The sequence below is a fragment of the Emys orbicularis genome, chromosome 5 (genome assembly GCF_028017835.1).
Source record: "Emys orbicularis isolate rEmyOrb1 chromosome 5, rEmyOrb1.hap1, whole genome shotgun sequence".
Taxonomy (NCBI): domain Eukaryota; kingdom Metazoa; phylum Chordata; order Testudines; family Emydidae; genus Emys; species Emys orbicularis.
The window spans coordinates 124921104-124943440 of record NC_088687.1 but is presented as its reverse complement, the minus strand read 5'-3'; the positions used below and the strand labels follow the sequence as shown (position 1 = coordinate 124943440).

General features: G+C 43.7%; 2 protein-coding genes and 1 pseudogene across 2 annotated transcripts in view; all 3 read left to right on the top strand.

Moving 5' to 3' along the window:
- Positions 1 to 14264, top strand: part of HGFAC (HGF activator) — a 68876-nt gene extending 54612 nt beyond the window's left edge. The window contains exons 11-14 of the mRNA XM_065405654.1: positions 9249 to 9388; positions 10888 to 11028; positions 12078 to 12226; positions 14055 to 14264. Of these exons, the coding sequence (XP_065261726.1) occupies positions 9249 to 9388; positions 10888 to 11028; positions 12078 to 12226; positions 14055 to 14264 (640 nt within the window). The remainder of the gene's footprint in view (positions 1 to 9248; positions 9389 to 10887; positions 11029 to 12077; positions 12227 to 14054) is intronic.
- Positions 14265 to 19402: 5138 nt separating this feature from the next.
- Positions 19403 to 19880, top strand: LOC135879746 (succinate dehydrogenase assembly factor 2, mitochondrial-like; annotated as a pseudogene).
- Positions 19881 to 20997: 1117 nt separating this feature from the next.
- The window catches only part of DOK7 (docking protein 7), a 93558-nt gene continuing 92218 nt past the window's right edge, over positions 20998 to 22337 (top strand). Inside the window, exons 1-2 of the mRNA XM_065405579.1 lie at positions 20998 to 21051; positions 21215 to 21260. Of these exons, the coding sequence (XP_065261651.1) occupies positions 20998 to 21051; positions 21215 to 21260 (100 nt within the window). The remainder of the gene's footprint in view (positions 21052 to 21214; positions 21261 to 22337) is intronic.

The following is a 22337-nucleotide window of genomic DNA, read 5'->3' as shown; positions in this document are numbered from 1 at the left end:
TGATAGTGGATAGAAGAGATAATCTTGAAAGTATGGTCATGTACACCTTGTACATGATAGGTTGCAGGTCAGGCTCTGTACCAAATATGAACTGGGTCCAGAGCTTCCTTTTCAGATCCATACATAAGATCCTTTGGTGTACTCTCAGATCTGTCAAATGCTAAGATAAGGTATATTTTACACAGCACCACCTTGTGGCTGAACAGTATAATACAGTTTAGCATTCCATTACATCTCCTCCTTTAATTCCTATCATTTACAAAATTGTACAAAATGTACACTATCATGTTATCTTTAAAGTTCAGCATGCATCAGCCTGTTAAGTGCCTTTGAATAATGCAAGTTTTCTAATTACACAACCCGAACGCATAACATTTTGGTCATCTGGCTGTCCATTAGTTGCAATAACTGTCACAGGTCAATTTCAAATCTTCTTGTTTTGCATCCGCCAGCTGTAGAGTTTTCTCTGTTGATTGTTCTTTCTGAGGAACAAACTGTACATGTTGACTTTCTGTTGAACTTTTCTCTGTTGGTTTTGATCACCTATGATCTGGGCGATGAATTATTTTTCTTTATGCCAGCTGGAATTGTCCTTTTTCTCCATCCAGTTTGATATGAACACTGTCATCAGGTTCTAGCCCTCACAGATCTCTGAGTGTAGTCAAAGTGTTCATAAGCTTTCTTTGCCTTTTTTATCTGATTTGGTTGCTCTCTTCATGTCTAGCCACTTTGGAGATGTATTCTTTTTCAAAGTTGAAACAGTAGTTCTGAGTTGTCTTTCCATCAGGAGATGTGCTGGACTATATCCAATAGCTTCTTCTGGTGTTGATCTATAGTTCAGGAGAGCAAGAAATGGATCTTCCCGCTGTAGGATTTTCTTGGCTGTCTGTACAGCTCCCTCAGCCTCTTCATTTGCTTGTGGGTAATGTGGACTGCTAGTAATATGATCAAAATAATATTTTGTTCAGAATTACTTAAATTCTGCTGTAATGAATTATGGTCTGTTGTCCATCACTAGTTGTTCTGGAATACTGAAATGAGCAAAAGTGCACTATAGTTTCTCAATAGCACTGTAACATATGATGTCTTTTTCAATTACATAATTTCTATTTACCTTGAAAAACAGTCCACTATGGTCAAATAATTATGTCATCTGAAGTTGCATAAATCGGCAGCTAATATCTTCCGAGATCTTTCTGGTAGAGGGTGTTATTCTGTATGGTTCAGCATTATACTGTAAGGTTATTTGTACTAGATCTCTCTTCAACAGTCCAGTATTATCAAATCCTGCACTGAATTCCTCCACCTTTTTCACTATGCCCATCATGGCTGCCATGCTGCTGGTCTTTGATCACATGCACTCTGAATACAAAGCTTTTGTCTTTGTAAATTGTTTCTGTGGTGAATTGGCCCATGCAGAATACCTCCAGGGCTAGTCAGAGCTGTGTCAGGTGACTTCAACTCTGGGAGAGATTGAAGTTGATTGTAATTTCCTTCTGAAATGACTGTGATGTCTGCTTCTGAGTCAATTTTAAAGTCAACAGTTTTTCCATGAATACTGAGTTTCAGTCTCCAGGCCAGCTCTGGTTGTCACACGTGATAGATAATAGACACAATGGCTCTTGACTGTCTGTAATGTTAGAAAACTCCCCGATTATGTCTTGTTATGGCAAACAACTGCAAAATGTCCATACTTTGTGTATTTGTTACAGCTTGCACTTTTGGCTGGACATTGGGCTATGAATTTCTTCATATCTTGTGCATTTAGGCTTTGGTGTTTTCCTGGAATTTGTCCCTCTTAGCCACAGTGGTCTTAGGATAATGACTTTTAGCAGTCATGCTGAGTCTCTTTACTGCTTCTGAGCTAGTTTCAGGTTTTTCAAGTTTTTCTTTCCAAATGACTGAAGGATAACTAATGTGATGCCAATTTTTAAAAAGGGCTCCAGAGGTGACCCCGGCCATTACAGGACGGTAAGCCTGACTACAGTACTGGGCAAACTGGCTGAAACTATAATAAAGAACAAAATTGTCAGACACATGAACAAAATTTGTTGGGGAAGAGTCAACATGGTTTTAGTAAAGGGAAATCATGCCTCACCAATCTGCTAGAATTCTTTGAGGGGGTCAACAAGCATGTGCACAAAGGGGATCCAGTGGATATAGTGTATTTAGATTTTCAGAAAGCCTTTGACAAGGTCCCTCACTAAAGGCTCTTAAGCAAAAGAAGATGTCATGGGATAAGAGGGAAGGTCCTCTCATGGACTGGTAACTGGTTAAAAGATAGGAAACAAAGGGTAGGAATAAATGGTCAGTTTTCAGAATGGAGAGAGCTAAATAGTGGTGTCCCTCAGGGGTCTGTACTGGGCCCAGTCATATTCAACATATTCCTAAATGATCTGGAAAAAGGGGTAAACCAGTGAGGTGGCAAAATTTGCAGATGATACAAAACTACTCAAGATAGTTAAGTCCCAGGCAGACTGCGAAGAGCTACAAAAGATCTCTCAAAACTGGGTGACTGGGCAAGACAATGGCTGATGAAATTCAATGTTCATAAATGCAAAGTAATGCACATTGGAAAAAAATCCCAACTATACATATAAAATGATGGGTCTAAATTAGCTGTTACCACTCAAGAAAGAGATCTTGGAGTCATTGTGGATAGTTCTCTGAACACATTCACTCACTGTGCAGCGGCAGTCAAAAAAGCAAACAGAATGTTGGGAATCATTAAGAAAGACAGAGATAATAAGACCGAAAATATCATATTGTCTCTATATGAATCCATGGTACGCCCACATCCAGTGATGAGCTGCCAAAATCTTAGGAACCAGTTCCCTGCCGGGTCTTCGGCGGTGGGTCCTTCAGTACCGGACCGAGTGAAGGACCCACCGCCGAAGTGCCGCCGAAGACCCGGTAGGGAACCGCTTGGTGAGTACAAGCCCCACCTGCCTCCCAAAACAGCCTATCTTCCCCCCCCCATCCGACGCCCACCCATGTCCTGTCCCCGACTGCCCCCCTCAGAACCCGCAATCCATCAACCCCCCCGCTCCTTGTCCCCTGACCACTCCTTCCTGAGACTCCCCACCCTAACTGACCCCCAGAACCCCACCTCCTACCCAACTCGCCCTGCTCCCTGTCCCCTGACTGCCCCGACCCCATCCACCATTACCCTGACAGACCCCCGGAACTCCCACCTACCCAACCCCTGCTCCGTTCCCCGTCCCCTGACCGCCCCTCCAGAGCCTCTGCCCCATCCAACCCCCTCCATCCCCGGGACTCTTTGCCCCTTATCCAGCCCCCCCAGCCCCTTACCATGCCGCTTACCTCTGCCTCCCCCATCTCCTGGAGCCTCAGCACGCGGCGTCCAGGAGCAGCCCTGGACAGCGCTGCAGCGGCGTGGTGGCTCCAGCGGGGCCTGAGCTCCCGCCGGTCAGCCACAGCTCGCAGCCCCGCCCCAGCCTTACCACGCGGCTCTGAGCAGGAGGACCTCAGGCCCCGCTGGAGCCACCACGCTGCTGCAGCACTGACCAGGGCCGCTCCTGGACACCACACGCTGAGGCTCCGGGAAGCGGGGAGGCGGGGGTAAGTGGCAAGGTAAGAGGCCAGGGACGGGGGGGGGGGGGTTGGATAAGGGGCAGGGAGTCCTGGGGACAGGGAGCGGGGAGGGTTGGATGGGGCAGAGGTTCTGGGGGGCAGTCAGAGGACGGGGAACGGGGGAGGTTGGGTACGGGGGAAGGCGGAGGCGGGGTCGGGGGGGAGCTTCAGATTCTTGTGGGGGCCCCTGCGGGGCCCGGGGCAAATTGCCCCACTTGCGTCCAGGAGCGGCCCTGGAGCTTGCAGCCCCCCCACCCCCCACCTTGCCGGCGGCTGCTCAAAGCAGCAGGTCTGGGGAGCTGAGCTGCCGGCGGCTCGGCACGCTGCGGCTCTGGGGGAGGGAGGGGAAGCGGGGGAGGGGCCGGGGGAGGTCCCAGCTGGGACTCCTGGGAGCTCAGGTTGGGGACAGGATGGTCCCACGGGCCGGATGTGGCCCACGGATCAGAGTTGCCCACCCGCCCGGCCCTTTAACAGCTGGTTCTCCACTGGCATCTAATTTTAGCAACCGGTTCTTGTGAACCAGTGCAAACCGGCTCCAGCTCATCACTGCCCACATCTTGAATACTGCGTGCAGATGTGATCGCTCCATCTCAAAAAAGATCTATTGGACTTGGAAAAGGTTCAGAAAAGGGCAACAAAAATGATTAGGGGGATGGAATGGCTGCCGTATGAGGAGAGATTAATAAGACTGGGACTTTTCAGCTTGGAAACGAGACGACTAAGGGGGGATATGATAGAGGTCTATAAAATCATGACTGGTGTGGAGAAAGTAAATAAGGAAGTGTTATTTACTCCTTCTCATAATACAAGAACTAGGGGTCACCAAATGAAATTAATAGGCAGCAGGTTTAAAACATACAAAAGGAAGTATTTTTTTCACACAACGCACAGTCACTCTCTGGAACTCCTTGCCAGAGGATGTTGTGAAGGCCAAGACTATAACAGGATAAGAACTGGATAAATTCATGGAGGATAGGTCCATCAGTGGCTATTAGGATGGGCAGGGGTGGTATCCCTAACCTCTGTTTGCCAGAAGCTGGGAATGGGTGACAGGGGATGGATTACTTGATGATTACCTGTTCTGTTCATTCCCTCTGGGGCACCTGGCATTGGGCACTGTTAGAAGACAGGATACTGGGCTAGATGGACCTTTGGTCTGACCCAGAATGGCCGTTATTACGTTTGTTCTGCTGTTTTACTAGTTCTGTCTGTTTTGCTATCTGGTCAGCCATACTTAGGGTCATGTCTGTATTTAATTGTAGCTGCTCTGAAAGATTTTTATCTGCTAGCCCAATAACCAGCCTGTCTCTGATATTTTCATGTTTTGCAGTCCCAAAATCACAGTTTTCAGCCAATGCAGAGAACTGTTATAAAACATTCAACATTTTCCCTAGTCTTTGAATGCTCCGGTGAAAACATGCTGTTTCATAAATCACATTTCTCTGAGGTATATCGTATACATCAAACTTAGCCAAAACTCTTTCATAGTCATCTCTGTGACTGTCTTCAATAAAGTTAAAGGATTTAAAGATGTGCTCTGCCTGCTTCCTCGTAGCATAAATTAAAGAGCATACCTGAATGTCTCCAGTTTCCTTGTGGAGTTGGCTGCAATGCAAAATCCTGCTTTCAGTCTGTCCATTCTGAAGATTTGTCAAAACTGAAATTATCTGGGACATTGAAGAGTGGCATGTGGAGGAGATCCTACAACCTTTGTTTCTTCTGATGGCAACCTTTGTTGCTGTTTCCTTCTGCTTTTGTTCTCCACTGACACTAGTTTACTTCTGACACCATGTCATGTACACATTGTACATGGTAGGTTGCAGGTCAGGCTATGAATCAGATATGGACTGGCTACAGACACTTGTTGTCAGAAAGATACACCGCAGATGTATTCACTATATGAGCCTTTAATGTACTCCCAGGCTTTTCAGTTCTATGCTCAGATAAGATATGTTACACATGGTGCCACCTTTTGCCTGAACAATATAATACAATTTAGTATTCCATTACAGTTATGGCAAGGATGATTATTTTTTAACATTTATATTATGGTCATGCCTAGAGATCAACCAGCTTCGGCACCATTTATGCTATCTATTGTACAATAAAAGACAATCCCTGATCCACAGAGGGAGTATATCCACCATTTGTTCAAGAAGCTGAAAAAAGTGGAGGTGTTTTTAGATCTTTATTTGATAGCAGAATTTTAAATTTTATAAAATTTAAAATTTTATAGGATGGAGATGGTAAAGTTACTATCAAGCCATTCTATAGGTAAAAGGCCTATGGCCTGTTTTTTGTTCTGACACTGCTATGTAGCTATGTTCAGGCAGGCACATGTTTATTCTCTGACATCAGTAAGATGATGATGATGATGAAATAAACCAGACAGAAGGAAAAACAACAACAAAGCAGAAAATAAACTGGGGGGGGGGGGATTATATAAAGGAACAATTTCTTTGAATAAATCTCCAGATAAAATTGCACTTGGTTGGAATTTTAGTTAATACATTCTATTTTAGAATTCCAATATATAATTGAACAATATATAATAACTGGATGTCCACAATAACAGTTTAGGATATTCAGAATGTATTGTTAGGAGCTGCTGTAGGGAGGCAGCATTGGTCTAGTAGGTAAAGCACAACACTGGGAGTCAGAAGGCCTGAGCTGTATTCCTAGCTCAGTTACAAACTACCTTTATGACCATTATTTAGTCATTCATCTTCTCTGCACCTTACTCCTCCTGTCCATAAAAAAGAGATGATAATATGTACTAGCATTTGTAAGGTGCTCTGAGATAACATACTATATAAATACAAAAGGATATTATTATTATTATTATTATTTATTATTATTCCTGAAGGACAGAAAAGGCCACATTTTCAGGAGTAGATTCTTGCATGTGCATGAGCTAAAAAATAATTTGTGTCCCTATTCTCCCACTCTTACCCCTTACTTACTTCTTAAATAGCCTTACTGAAATTAATGGGTCCTCCTGACGTGTAAGAATATGCAAAATGAGCACTTGCATGCATAAGTATTTACTTGGACAAATAACTAGCTTTGTATGGGCACATCATTCCCCGCCCCCATTCAGTTATTTGGCTGGATGTTAATACACACTTTGTAGATGAAATTAGGTGCCTACTGTAGTGTTTAATGTTTAGTTCAAAATGCTCAAAACAGCCGAGTAATGATTTATTATATAAAATAAATTAAATTTGAATGCCATTAAATAGAATAGAGAGGAGTCTGGAAAAGAGCCTAAGGGAATTAGATGGCCAACTGCTATTGAATTTTATTGGGACTTAGGCAGCTAATTTCCTTAGTCTTTTTGAAATTTCTAGATGTAATAGGTAAGGAAAACGTTAAATATCAGATGCACCTATTTCATTCTGAATAATCCATTTGCCATACAAGCAGGATACTCTTTGTTTTCAGGGGTGAAGCTGATCACATCAATTGAGAAACGTGTTGCATCATTTCATACCCGTTGTTCCTTTGCTTAGTGAGGAAGCCAAGAGTAACAGAAATAAATATGCAGATAGCCTCTAGAGCTAATAATATCATCCTGAATGTTGTGGTGAAGCATGTGGATCTTCAGCCACAATGCATTTGTTTTTCAAATGTTGTGAAATAGCTACTAATTTTGGCAGCTATTCAAGACATTTCCGCCCACTTCCAGCTGGTGGCTTGGTACATGCAGATTTTCAATAGTTGCTCCATCATATTCTGCACCCTTATGTATGGTTAGCACGTATGAGATTGCTGATCGGCTGGTTCAGCTCAGCTGTTCTCTGCTAGGTGACAAGAGATACCTGTACCGCTCACTTTTTGTATGACAGCCCTCTCTTTTGTTTCTTCTGACCTTGGATATATAAAATAGCAGGATATGTATAAGCCATAGCATGTCAGTTTAGCATCAATAAGATATATTTTAGATATTTGCCCTAGAAGGGGTGGGCCTCCAATTTGCTTTGAGGGCCACAACATTTTTTCCAGGTTGCTGTTGGGAAAGAATCACAAGAAAATCATGTTCCCTGCCTTTCCTATTCTTTGGAATATCCTCTGTTGCTTTGTTGTCTCTTTCTTATTTTTAAAAAAAGAGCTTCCTGATCTTCCTTCTTACACCACACATACAGTAATTGTTAAACTAAAGCTATTTTCACTGTATACTAGAGTTCACCAATCACACCCATTTCAGTATTCAGCACTGGAGGAGAAGGCATCATGCATCTATTTCTGGGAGGAAATGGCTACAAACATGAGGATAAGGGAAATTTGGTACTACTGGCTAACTACTTGTGCACATTGCATTACAGTAGGCATATTGTATGCTTGGGTTATATAATGAAGTGTTTTTGAGGAACACAGATTCTCTGATGTTGAAAACAGTAATGGCTGAATTTATTGCTGACTTTTGCATAGAATCATAGACGATTAGAGCTGGAAGAAACCTCAGGAGGTCATCTAGTCCAATCCGCTGCTCAAAGCAGGGTGAACACCAACTAAATCATCCCAGCCAGGGCTTTGTCAAGCCGGGCCTTAAAACCCTCTAAGGATTGATGCATGTGCAACTCCAATTGAGTTTACAGCAATAGTGAATTTTAATCTCATTGCTTTCAACATCAGAATATTTAGTATGCTTCCAAACACTTCCTGATAACTAGGGCCCCAGTCAAATTCACAGCCGTGAAAAATGCGTTACGGACTGTGAAATCTGATCTCCCCCATGATATCTAGTTATTGTATGGGAGGGTCGGAGCTGGGGGCAACCTAGCCGGAGCACCGACAGTGCACCAGGGTCCAACTGCTAGTCCCAGACTGGGAGGGATGGGACTTCCTTTTCCCTGCAGGGGCCACTGCCAGAGCTGGGTCAGATCCACCTTCAGGAACCTCCCGCAGCTGCAGGAAGCTTCACGGCTGCTGGCTGGGAGCCCAGCTCTGAAGGCAGTTCAGAACTTAGGGTGGCTGTCAGCACCTGACCCGGGCGGGAGGCTGCGGCCTCGGCTGTCAGCACCTGACCCGGGCGGGAGGCTGCTGGGAAACCTGGACATATGGTAACCCACGACCCTCACTTCTGTGCTGCTGCTGGCAGTGGCACTGGCTTTAGAGCTGAGCACTCAGCCAGCAGCTGCTGCTCTCCAGCTGGCCAGCTCTGAAGGCAGTGCCCCTGCCAGCAGCAGTGCCCCTGCCAGCAGTAGAAGTAAAGGTGGCAATCCCCCCCCCAATAGCCTTGCAACACCATCCCCCCTGCCCACAACTCCCTTTTGGGCTGGGACCCCCACGATTACAACTCTGTGAAATTTCAGATGTAAACATCTGCAACCATGAAACTGACTTTTTTACTCCTATGACCGTGAAATTGACCAGAATGGATGGTGAATTTAATATGGCCCTACTGATCACTCTTGAATGGCTGTCCCACACTCTTGATTGTTTGTATGTAGAATAAGAGCCTGATCCAACTCCTATTGGAGTTTTTCCATTGGCTTTAGTGAGGGCTGGAGTGGTCCCTTAAATCCAAGGCTCTCATGTTACTGTTTTTTGCATTTACTGTTCAGTGTAGAACCACACTTTAAGCACGTCTTTTTTTTTTCTTCAAAAGGACAGTGTCTGGCCCTGACTAATTGTGTTTTCCTTTTATTTAGTCCACTGAAGTCCAGTATTAGAATTGTTCTGGGTCAGCATTTTTTTAATAAAACAACAGATGTAACGCAAACATTTGAAATAGAGAAATACATTTTACACCCAGATTACTCAGTATTCAACCCAACTGAACATGATATTGGTGAGTATTTTAATTTTTTTACCATTTTATTTTATGCAGGTAGAGTTCAGTCAGTTTGGCAAAAATATATTGCATCACAATGCCTTACAGTGAGAAAATTAAGAAGTTCAGTTTCTCCAAGAGAAGGTCAAGATGTGACTTGATTGTGGTCTGTAAATACCTGTCTTGGGAGAAGATTTCTGATAGTTAGAGGGCTCTTAATTCTAGCAAAGAAAGGCATAACAAGATCCAGTGGCTGGAAGCTGAAGTTAGAGAATTTCAGGCTAGAAATAAGGTGCAAATTTTTAACTGGGAGGGTAGTTAACCACTGGAACAATTAACCTAGGTGAGTGGTAGATTCTGCATCACTTGATCTTTAAATCAAGATTCAACATCTTTCTAAAACATATGCTGTACCCCACCAGCAGTTATGGGCTTGAGGCACAAATTAGTTGGTGCATTTCTCTGGCCTGTGTTATTCAGGAGGTCAGACTAGAGATTATAATGGTCTCTTCTGGTCTCTTAAAATCTATGAATCTGTGCATCTTTTTTACACCAAAGAGATAATTGCATAATAGATTCTTTCCAAGCCTATCAATTCAGTTAAAAGTTAAACTGCAGGTCATTCAAATGTGTGTTTAAGTCAGATTGACAATAGAACAGGAATGTCCTATTTTCATATTTAGGATGATGGAACCTGGAGGTTCTCCATTAACAATCCAAACATGAGAGGCCTTTAGCTTTGAGGCTATTTAATAGGCTGGCACATGGGAAACTTTAGCACAAGAGTGGAATAGGTTCTTCTCGCAGCTGGTGAACGTTTTGTAGTAGATATGGTATTAACAGCAGGTGGTCAGGTACCGTGTTGACTGATGTGGTATAAGAATCTGGAGAGATTAATCTGGATCTGAGGTCTCATTCTGCTCACCCTGGTGTAAATCAAAAGTGACATCAGTGTAGGTGAGATTGGAATTAGGCTCATGTCCTGATTTCAGAAGTGCTGAGCACCCGTATCTCCCATTAACTTCAGCTGAAGTTGTGGGCATCTCAGCACCTCTGGAAACCTGACCCTTGCTTTGTAAAAAGAAATGGTGCGTACTTTATTTTTCATAACCCTGCATCCCCCCATTGGTGCTGAAACTAGAGGCGCTGGGCGTGTTGCCGCACCCCCTGGCTTGAAGTAGTAATAACAAACGCCAAATACATGGTTTCCATCATCAGCACCCCCCACTATAAAAATTGTTCCTGCACCTCTCTGTCTCCCCCATCCCTCATAAGGAGGTGCAGGAAATTCTACTCTGTAACATAAAAGTAAACTCTTCTGGAATAGGAATAGTCGAATGTGTGTCAGTCTTCAATTGGCCGTGAAATCAGCAGTTGTTGGAATAAGTCTGTCTTTGAAATATCTTAATTAAGTGAGGCTAAGGATTAATTAGAATTGTACCTGAGATCTACTGCTACTAATCCAATTAAGAAGAAACAACTCTAATTTTACTACTGCTGTATTTTCTTTCCTGCAGTTTTAATTAGGCTCAAAAAGAATAACAAACGTTGTGCTGTCAAGACCCAGTTTGTTCAGCCAATCTGCTTGCCAGAAAGTGGCATGTCCTTCCCTGATCAACACAAATGTCAGATTGCTGGATGGGGACACAGGCGTGAGAGTGAGTTGAATGACAAATTTGATGTGAGGAAAAGAAATTGAGCATAACCCAAGCCTGACATTTCAGTGGTTCTCAAACACTGACTTATGGATGATGGGTGGTGTGCTGAGCTTACATAACTGGTTACCGGAGGTGATTGTGAAACGTGTCAGTCTTCAAGCTTGTCATGTTTCTTGCTAGTTGTGCTCCAGTACAATCCTTAGATTTCCCTAAGTATTTTTGATTAATTAAGCTGAAAAAAACCCGAAGCCCATCTCTGCACTCTGTGCAGCAGCTTTATGGCTTTCTTTGATGGATATTTTGTGGTGAAAACTCAGCTATGTTCGTATTTGTGGAGGACACTAAATGTGGACAGTTAATAAATACACAGGAGAAGTTTCTCAAATCTTTTGATATCAGGGACTGTCTTGCTGCCTTCCTAAACTGTGTCAGGGAGATCTCAGGGACCGGCACCAGTCCACGGACCGGTCGTTGGGTAACACTGCACAGGAGGATAGAACTAAACTGTAAATGGACCAGGAGTGATTGGGGACTGCAGAAGATGATGGGAGAGTTGTTGCTAATAAATGTAAAGTTGGGTACATCCAATGTTGGGTAGTGCATCAACACAGATACAAAATTTGAGAGACCATAACTATGCAGCTACAGCCATTGTACCAAAGTGATTGAGTGTATTTCTCTAAAACTGTCCTAATACTGGCCTAGTTTTTCAAAAGACACCTTGTTTCTCAAGCTGTGTACCTGAAAACAGAGGCACCCAAAACCAAAGGCTGCTTCTGAAAAATGTGGCTATTACTTTGTCACATAGCTAAGTACTCTGATTGCCAAAGGGAAGATATGGAATCCTGTCTGAGAGGTTAGGGGACCATGTGGTCCACCATAGTAATCACTATCTTCAGAAAAGGTTCACAATATAAACAAGTTTGAGAACCATTGAGTGTTTGGTCAAAACACTCAATAGCTCTTAAACTTGTATGGTGCAGCATGCTTCCCTGATAAACTACTCCACAGCTAAAAGGAATTAATTTTTTGACATTTTTTTTTAAAAGATGCATCCAACTATTCTAACGTTTTGCAAGAAACATTGGTTCCCATTGTTCCTGAGCATAAGTGCAGAAGCCCTGAAGTTTATGGAGATGAAGTTAGTGAATACATGTTCTGTGCTGGTTACTTTGATAGCAAATCAGATGCCTGCCAGGTAATGCTATGGAATTGACTGGGGATGGGAGTGTGTGCGTGAGAGATATTACAGTATTAAAAAAGCTTTAAACCATCATATTTATGATTTTTCCCCCTATTTTGCTTCTCATTTTTGGTTTTCTCACATTTTGGCTCTGGGTGAGGGTATAGACTTGTTATTGCAACAGATTAACATGTCTTTAAAATTAAAGGGATTATTTCTACACAGACCATCAGATTTTGTTTTAATTGGTTCATTTTGATGGAGCAGGTTGTCAGTGCTTTGGGACACTATTTTGGAGAGCAGTTGGCAACTTGCTTACCAGAGGCTGGGAACATTTAGAGCTACAGATTTTGCTGCTGTGCTGCATTCACGGCTTGAAATCCTTATCAATAAATCAATCACTTATTTCCCCTTATTTGCTTTACAATACAGACTTGTGTAGGGCCTAAGTAGAAATAGTGGTAACTTCTTATTACTAGTTAACGTTTGATTTTTATATGAGAGAGGTTGTTTTTTTTTTATCAAGTTGGTATCTTTTAGGACTTCTAAAGTAAGAGATTAGACAGACATGTTCTGCTTGATTTTAAGAGATTTTCATGGAAAGAAAATGTGGGTTTTTTTACATCGGTGCATTGATACACAAATAGCTATGAATGACATTTATTATTTGTAAAGAGTAATGAACAAGGTGCTGAGAAGTAAATTAATCTTTGGAGAGCTCAAACTTCATTCTGCTGCTCATAGACACATTTTGATGTAAATGCATAAAACCTTTTTCTTTCCCCTTTGATCTCAGAGAAATTTTTTTATGAGAAAAATATATTTTTAATTTTTTACATTAGGTTTAAGGTACTTAAGGAATAGTGGTTCCTTTCACCAGTGCTGCTAACAAGATTTTATTTTCAGCCTTAAGAATAGAAATGTGTGTAGTTTTCTTTTCCTTTAAAAAAAAAAATGAATGCCCTTGCTAGATGATTGCAAAGCTTGCATACATCATGATGTACCAAATTCACACTGGTGTAGTGTCAAAGCAGGCATGAATTTGGCCTTGTGTATTTGACAGGTTGAATGTTTTCAGGTCCAAAGATACTTGTGGTTACAATTGTAATGAAAACATCGATATTCAGGGCCAAATTTTTAAATAGCTGCAATTATAGTGCATGCAAACTTTCCAGGCATTGCCATGTAGAATTTCAAAATCACACATCTGGGTGTGTACATTGTATACATGCCTAACTACATGATTTGCATGACAAGTACCTCAGTTGTGTCCATGAATGTGGTTGTAATGGAAGCCATATGAAAATTGTTAACCTGAGCCTGCTCTCATTGAAACTCATGGCATAACTTCCATTGTCTTCAATGGGAAGAGCATCAGTCACTTGAGACTTAATGGTGGGATTTCAAAAGCATTCATTGCTGTGTATTTTTGACAATCCCACCCTACTCTTCTGGTCATTACGGGAAAAGTTCCATATCACAATTCACAATTTTTACAACTGGGGTTTATATTTTAATGGAGTCTTAATCTGTCTTTCATAGAAGCACAGATATTTACTAAATCCGTATTATACAGTTTCTTGTTACTTTTTTAAATCAACATTTATTTAGCACTCACTGCCATACCATCTGAGTGCTCAATGCACAGCTTAGTAAAATGAAAACATTTTCCTTGTAAAAAATATTGTCTTATTGTATAGGGTAAGAGAAACCTAATCTTTCATTCTCTCAAATGAGTCACCTTTTGGGACTGATTAAATTAACTGATTAAACTGATTAGATTAAAGATTGTTTTGTAACAAGATTATCAAGTTAAGATTATCTTTCCTTAATTTTAACACAGGGTGATTCTGGTGGATCTCTGGCCTGTGAAAAAAATGAAATATCTTACCTCTATGGGATTATCAGCTGGGGAGATGGATGCGGCAGGGCCAACAAACCTGGAGTTTATACCCGAGTGACCAAATATGTGGACTGGATAAATAAGCTAACCTCCCCCCAAAAACAAATAGCAGAACTTCCATATGTTACTGTTGCCACGCACGTTGTATGAACATTATATCCTAGAGTAACATATGTATGGCCAATAATTCTTAGCAATTCTTAGCTGTACCATTAAAATTGATCTGATGTCAGTAAACTGTATCTTTTGATTTTGAATTTGAGGGCACTGAATGGCTCCAATAATGAGATGCAGAGCCTTTCACGTTTACGTCATTAGTTCGAATATATATCTCAAGCTGGTATGTACCAAAACTCATGGCTATCTGGTGCCTGCTTCATGATCTGTGTGAAATGCATAGGTGCTGACTCCATGGGTGCTCTGGGGCTGGAGAACCCATGGGGAAAAAAATAGTGAGTGCTCAGCACCCACTGGCAATCCCACTGATCAGTTCCTCCCCCTCCCTTCTAGCGCCTCCCGCCCGCCGTGATCAGCCGTTCTGCGGCGAGCAGGAGGCAGTGGGGGGGAGGAGGAGGAGTGAGGGTGGGGTGCACTCAGGGGAGGAGTGGAGTGGGGGTGGGAAGAGGTGGGGTGGGGGCTTGGGGAAGGGGACGGAGTGGGAGCAGGGCCTAGGTCGGAGCAGGAGTCCAGCACCCTCGGGGAAATCCCAAAGTCGGCACCTCTGGTGAAATGAGTAGTTGGTGGTCTCCAGCCAGTCCCTGGTGGAGGGATGGCCACATCACAAAACTCACCCTCAAAACTGGCATCCTTGTTGCTAAGCCCAAGAAGTGGGTGAGTTTTGTGATGTGGCCATCCCTCCACCAGGGACTGGCTGCAGACCACCAACTAACTCATTTCACCAGAAGTGCCGACTTTGGGATTTCCCCGAGGGTGCTGGACTCCTGCTCCGACCTAGGCCCTGCTCCCACTCCGTCCCCTTCCCCAAGCCCCCACCCCACCTCTTCCCACCCCCACTCCACCCCTCCCCTGAGTGCGCCCCACCCTCACTCCTTCTCCTCCCCCCCACTGCCTCCTGCTCGCCGCAGAACGGCTGATCACGGCGGGCGGGAGGCGCTAGAAGGGAGAGGGAGGAACTGATCAGTGGGATGGCCAGTGGGTGCTGAGCACTCACTATTTTTTTCCCCATGGGTTCTCCAGCCATGAGAGACTCCATGAGTTCAAGAAGTGAATGAGCATGGAGACTGAAATACTCTCATGCCCTTACAGGTGTTCCCTGCAGGTCAATGTTGAGACACATTGGCAGAGCATTACAGGAAAATGTGCACCGCAGCTGCCTGTGCCAAACCAGTTCTATGGAAAAATAGAGGACTTGGGCCATGAATCAGCAAAGTACTTACAGTTAAGTACATTCTTTGCTGAATAGGGTGGATTTAAGGATGTGCCTAAAATTAAGAACATACGTACTTCAGTGCTTTGCTGAGTCAGGACCTTAATTTTCCAGTGTGCTCAGTCCAACACTTCCCCAAAGTGCTACATTTACTATTTAAAAAAACATTTCAGAATGATTGACTCGGACCTTTCTGAGACCACATCAGTTGCTGCTCATGCTGAGAGTTGTAGTGTAAACACATCACTTCAACAACCATTGAAGAGTGATTAATAGCCTTTTGGCTTTTTCTTGTTTTAATGATGTCTCACATTATTGTATTAATAAATATTGTAATTGTTTTGGAACTTAAAAAATATGGGTCCCATATATTATAAAAAAGAACAGATAGGTAGTAGTGAGTCACAAATAATTTTTCTTGGAGATTTAGTGATTACATGTCATGTTATATAGGTTACCGTCCAATGGAACCATCGATAACACAGATGGTGGCAATGATTGCATACTCTGTCATCCTAACAAAAAGTCAAACTGCATCGATTTGACATCAGAAAGCCATAATCCTCTGACTTGTCATCAGAATGGTAGATTATGGCTTTTTAAAAATAGAGCTTCTAGACACGTCAGTTACATGAAGTCCTGGAATTTTAGTTCAGATGATCTTATTCAAATATTGAATTGAAGAGTTTTTAAGAGGCTTTTACTATACTATTAAATATTTTCAAAAATTGTTTTAAAATATCTGAAACTTTAAAATGGTGATTGGATACATGTATATTTTATACCATTAAAATAATTGATTCCATTTGATGGTTCTGGCAGTATCATAAACCACAGGGATTTTTTAGATGCAGCAAATGATTTTTAAAATTACAAAGATAGACTTCGTATAAAAAAAGAAGAAATAAGTTTCTAAAAGTATAAAGAAAATGCAAATGTTAATAAACAAGATAAGTGATGTGAATTATTGAATAAAAATATAACAATAGAGGATAACAATAAAACAATAACAATAAAAGTCTGTTTTTGTTGGTACTCTATTATTTTAAACATATAAATTAAAATCAAGGGGAGCTTGATGGTTCAGGGGACTGGTAAAAGATAGAGGATGAAATCATGCCTGTGCAGAAAGCTAGTACAAACCCCATGCTTAAATTTCAGCAATGCATAATGGTGTGCTCGACTTCTGCACAAGGGTGAATTTCACCCAGTGGCTTTTTTACTTTTATATACATTTTTCAAATCCACACAAGTTTCTAGCAGTCAAAATGTTTTACTTCCGATGAGTCCAAGCCACCAAATTTAGATCTTGGTCTTAATTCTGATCTCTGCAAAGTCATGCATGTTCATATCCAAGTTTGGCCTGCCTGACCCACTAATGGGGTTTGAAAATTCAGATCCTGATATGGATTTGGATTCCAAACCTGCCTGAAATAGAGAATTATTTGGGTCTGGGGGTCTGGACACGTCCAATCTATGATCAGTTCCAGTATGATGATGGCTTGGTAGCCTGTGTGAAAAGAATGTGTCCATGTAATGAGACCCACTATTACCATGCTGCTGGACCACAAGGACTGAATTAGCATGAAGGCAAACTATACTACTCATCTCCAGAGATAGTGCCTCTGGAATAGGGTTTGTTGAAATCCATTAGTGGGACAGAGTGTGGGAAATTTTAACACTCCCTGAACTGTACTGCATCTGTTCTATGGACTCAATTTCACTTTAAAATTAATATCCATCTAAGCTGTACATATTTTTATTTGGATGTCTGGCGACATGTATGCAGCCATTCAATCTTCACTCAGTTTTGGGGAGGGTGAAGGAACGGGCTGGCTGTGGGTTTTGGAGTTTGGTGCTGATGACAGCTTTTTTTTTTTTTTTTTAGTTACTGACCTTATAATTTCCTTTTAAAAACACTCACTGAGGCATCTGGACCTATTTATAACAGTAACAGCATGGACAAAAAGTCAATTCTAAAGGAAATGAAACTTAATCCACTCAACCTACCTCTTTCAAACAAAGGCCTGAGGAGCAGCTCCTCTCAGCTGGTGAAAATTGCCATAGTGCCATTCACTTTACTGGAGCTCTGACAATTTAATCAAGCTGTGGATCTGCCCCCAAGGTGAATAGATAATCCCTGCACTGTGACCTGAAGGTCAACAAACTAGAATGTTGTAATATTAGCAGGAGAAGCAAAATCCAGAGACAAAAGACTCCACTGAGAATGGTCTGCCTCCAGACTCTCATTCTGATGAGAATGTTGTTCACAATGCATCATAAAGGGACTCATAGCACCTTGTAGATTTTTGTTGGGTTTATACCCTTGATCAAGGAATTAGGTGCCGACATACCTTTGAGGATCTAAGCCTAACTTAGAAATTTGTTTAGATGGAAATTTTAATTATACCTCATATTGTTACTTCCCTCATCTGTAAATATACCGGAATGGTGATTATCTGACTGGAGAGAGAAATCCCATCCTATATTTATGCTCAAATTAAAGATGCTTTTAGCTAGAAATTGAGCTAAAGGAAAAAGCCAGTTAATAGAAACAAGTCCCTAATAAAATACAAAGCACACGTCATGCACAATTTAATAAAATCTCCTTTATTATGTATCAGGAGACATCTCATCCAAAGTGACTAATTCAAAGGAAATAAATACATTTAAGCATCTAATGATACCAGCTAAAACCAGAATATTCTATTATGCCATTGTAAGAAAAGTCTACTGTGATGTGGCTACAGAAGCTCAAAGAAATTCAAAAGATGGAATTAGTTACCACCAAATTAAAACTCTGGTAGGAAATATTTTTAGAATGATAGACTCTAATTAGTTCATTGTTTAATTACGTAAATCTAAGGCAGTCAAATACAGAACCAATTTTATTTGTTCTATCAGCTAGAGGTTAAAATTAAGTGGGGCTGTTCCACTTCATTATCTTGTGGCAGTCCCTTCTGAAAAGAAAAAAAAAATAATATTTATTCATCTCAAGTAATCAGCATCTTGTTTTATATCATCTATGAGGCGGTCTTGAGTGGAGTTTCCAGAAAGTATTTTGTGATAGAGCCTTTACATTATGTTAAATACATTTTAAAAAAGAGAAATTTTGCATTATCTTATAACGGAGGGATGTTTATTGTTGCAGTTTTCCACTAATCTGGTGGCAGCTAATTCCTCTTGTAAGGAGTCAAACTATAGCACACTGGGCTGTATATTCCTCCAAGGGAGAGGAGAACTTCTGTTTGGTATAATTTACCTATTCTGAATTTACCTTTTGTTCATATAGTCCTCGATCCTGCAACAGGATCTGTATGAGTTGTGGATCCTTGCACCTGTGCAGTGCCCCATTGATTATAATGGATCTGTGCACTGGATTGCAAGAGAGAGGCTTGGCACTGTTAACTCTTCCAGGCGCAGACCTGTCTTAGTCTTTGAATGTAAAGCACCTAGCACACTTTTGGGCACTGTGAGGGAGTGCGGAGACACACAAGACAATTAACTGCTTAACTCCCCTTCATTTCCCAACTGCCCTTTGTGCCTTGGGAAATCTCCTCCAGTATAAATAATAAACATGTAGAGCAATTGTGTACTGCCATGTACCTCAATGGCACTGCGTACACGGTTTGCTCAGACTTTTTGGGAAAATTCACCTCTGGGTTGAGATGAAGCACAAAACGTTTCGGTTTCTAATGGAACGAATGTGCCCAAGTTCCAATCTAAGGGGATGGGGCTAGAGTGGCAGTAGGGAGCATTGCTCATGCTTGGTAGGATAACGAAGTAAGTATTTATGTCTTAATCCCGACTCTTGTCTGTTAGGCCGATCTTCCTGCCTATGAAAAGTAGAGATGAGAGAGCGGGGGAGGCCGGAATAGAGCAGCCAGGCCCAGGAAGCGGGATGGCGACGGCGATGGGGCTTTGGTTCCTGTCTCTCTCCCTGTTCCAGACGCCCCCCGCCTGAGCTCGCTCCCTGCCCGATGTGGCTATCGGGGGGAGCTCCCCGGCCTATTCGCGGAAGGACTGCTGGAGATCCCCTTGCCCCCCTGGCAGGAGCGCCCCAGCGAGCCCCTGCAGGCCAAAAGAGCCTCTACGAGAGCAGGAAGCGAGGCATGCTGGAGAACTGCCTGCTGCTCAGCCTCTTTGCAAAGGAGAATCTGAACAGCATGATCGAGCGGCAGCTGAACTTCTATGACTGTCTGATCAACGAGCCCAGCAACGACTAGGATATTTACTACTGGGCAACAAAAGCAAAGCCCACCCCGGAGGTGTTTGAGAATGGTGTCATGGTGATGCTGAGAGAGTTCACCAAGAACAAGAACAAGAAGCAGAGGCTGCGGCAGCCGGACCTGGAGTACCTCTTCGAGCCCTCACGGTGAGACACCCTGTCTGCTCCAGGATCCTTTTCTCATCCTTAGCAGCAGAGGCTGAGGTGCCTAGACCTATTTCGCAGCCTGCAGTGCTGTGGTCCTGGCTCCTGGAATCCTCCACCCGGTGGTTGCTTCTACCCAGATTTCCAAATCCCACCGAATAAACTTTCAAGCACTATCCCTGACCGTGGGAGTTTCTACGTGGATTTGGCCCACTGTTGTACGGGTGCAACAGTCCACCTCGGAAGTGGCTGCATTTCAGTGGCACTGTATGTATATAGCTTATAGAGTATCTTGGTGTGAGAGAAATAGAACGTGATAGCATTAAAAAAATAAAAAAAGGTAGAGATGACTCTAAATGGCAGAGTTCAGCGCCATGGTTTTGGCCCAGCACATTAAGCACGTGCCCAATACTGAACACACGACTCCTCCCGCTGGCCTTTCACGGGACTACGCGAGTGCTTGAAGCGATGCCTAGAGCTCAGCCCTTGGTTAGATCAGGGTCCAAACCCAGTTCCCAGGGTTCCTCCGGGGCGTTGGGACCGGGGCGCCGTTTCATCCCCTGGATCAGCGGCGAAGTTGCCTTAGGGTGGGTGGGGATCCAGCGTTTCACCCTGGCCCATTATACTAGGGTGACCAGATGTCCCATTTTTATAGGGACAGTCCTGTTTTTGGGGGACTTTTTCTTATCTAGGCGCCTATTACCTTCCACCCTCTGTCCCGTTTTTTCACAGTTGCTATTTGGTCACCCTACATTACACTGCCAAGCGCCTCTCCCAAAGTTCAGGGCTGTGCCCAGCTGCGTATTTGCCGCCTGCTCACACAGGAGAGGGAAAAGGGGGATCTTTCAAACCCGTGTCTAACCACTTGTCCCAGCCCTTGAACCCAGCCCGGCCAGAGCGCAGCCAGCCCCCCCGCTCGGGATGGGGGGGGGTGCATTGGCTCGGCCGTGCCGCCGCAGGGAGCGCGTGGCTCCGGCTGGCGCACGCCCCCCCCGGCCGGCTGTCCGCGTGCAGCGGCGAGCTAATAAAGCTATTTTGAAAGTGACCCCGCGGCCCCGGCCCCGGGAGCGAGCAAGCGCCGAGCCGCCGGGAGCAGCTGTCTGGCTCCGGAATCATGACTGAAGATGACGGATTCCGTGGTGGTGGAGGGTCATGTCAAATTGAGAGATGGAAAAAAGGTCGCCGCTTTGCACCTTCCCGCGGCTTTGTGCTTGCAGGGGAGGGGAGCCCCCCCCCCGGGACTGCCCCCTCTCTCCCCACCCCCGGAGGGCGCTGCTTGGCTGGCGGGGGAGGGGAGAGCTGGCCCCGGGCTAACTCTGATGTCTCCTTGTTTCTCTGCAGTGGAAGAATAGGTGGCTGGTGCTGCGCAAACCCTCCCCGGTAGCAGGTAAGTGCAGCCGCGACGGGCTGTGCGCTTCGCACGGGCGGGGGAGTGGGAGACAAATCCCCCTCCCCCGGGCTCCTGGCAGAGGAGACCGACCTGGGAGCTCGTCCCCCTGGGCCGCGGGAGGGGGGTGGTGGTGAGGAGATTAAACTCTCCCCGCATCCCCGTTTAGCAGCACCTTCCCAGACAGTGGGCTGGGCTGGTTTCTCCTTCTTCCCTCCTTTTCTATTAGCCCGTCACTTGGCAAGGGCCAAGCAGCTAGAAATAGCAAGAGGATATGGAAGGCGCCCCAAAGTGTAATCGAAAGAGAGAATGGGAAAGGCAACGGGCTAGCGCGGAGACCTGGAGAGCTTCATGATTCCTCCCTCGAGGTCTGGCTGGCTCGCTTTACCCTCTTGGGGGTCACTGCTGGGTCCTGGTGCGGCAGTGCAGGACTCGATTTCTTTTCAAATTCACACATCTCATGTATTCGGGGCTGCTTGCTACCCCTTTTGCTCAAACTCTGGTGGAGCCTTGCTGTTCCCTGTTCAACAGCGCTGGGTTAAGTATCAGAGGGGTAGCCTTGTTAGTCTGGATCTGTAAAAAGCAACAAAGAGTCCTGTGCCACCTTATAGACCAGGGGTAGGCAACCTATATGGCACGCTGATTTTCAGTGGCACTCACACTGCCCTGGTCCTGGCCACCGGTCTGGGGGGGGGGCTCTGCATTTTAATTTAATTTTAAATGAAGCTTCTTAAACATTTTAAAAACCTTATTTACTTTACATACAACAATAGTTTAGTTATATATTATAGACTTATAGAAAGAGACGTTCTAAAAATGTTAACATGTATTACTGGCAGTGAAACCTTAAATCAGAGTTAATAAATGAAGACTCAGCACACCACTTCTGAAAGGTTGCCAACCCCTGTTATAGACTAACAGATGTATTGGAGCATAAGCTTTCGAAGTGGGTATTCACCCACAAAAGCTTATGCTCCAATACATCTGTTAGTCTATAAGATGCCACAGGACTCTTAGCCGCTGGGTTGTTTGCTCCATCTAATCTGGGCCTCCTCTCTTGTAATATCTGATCACTTC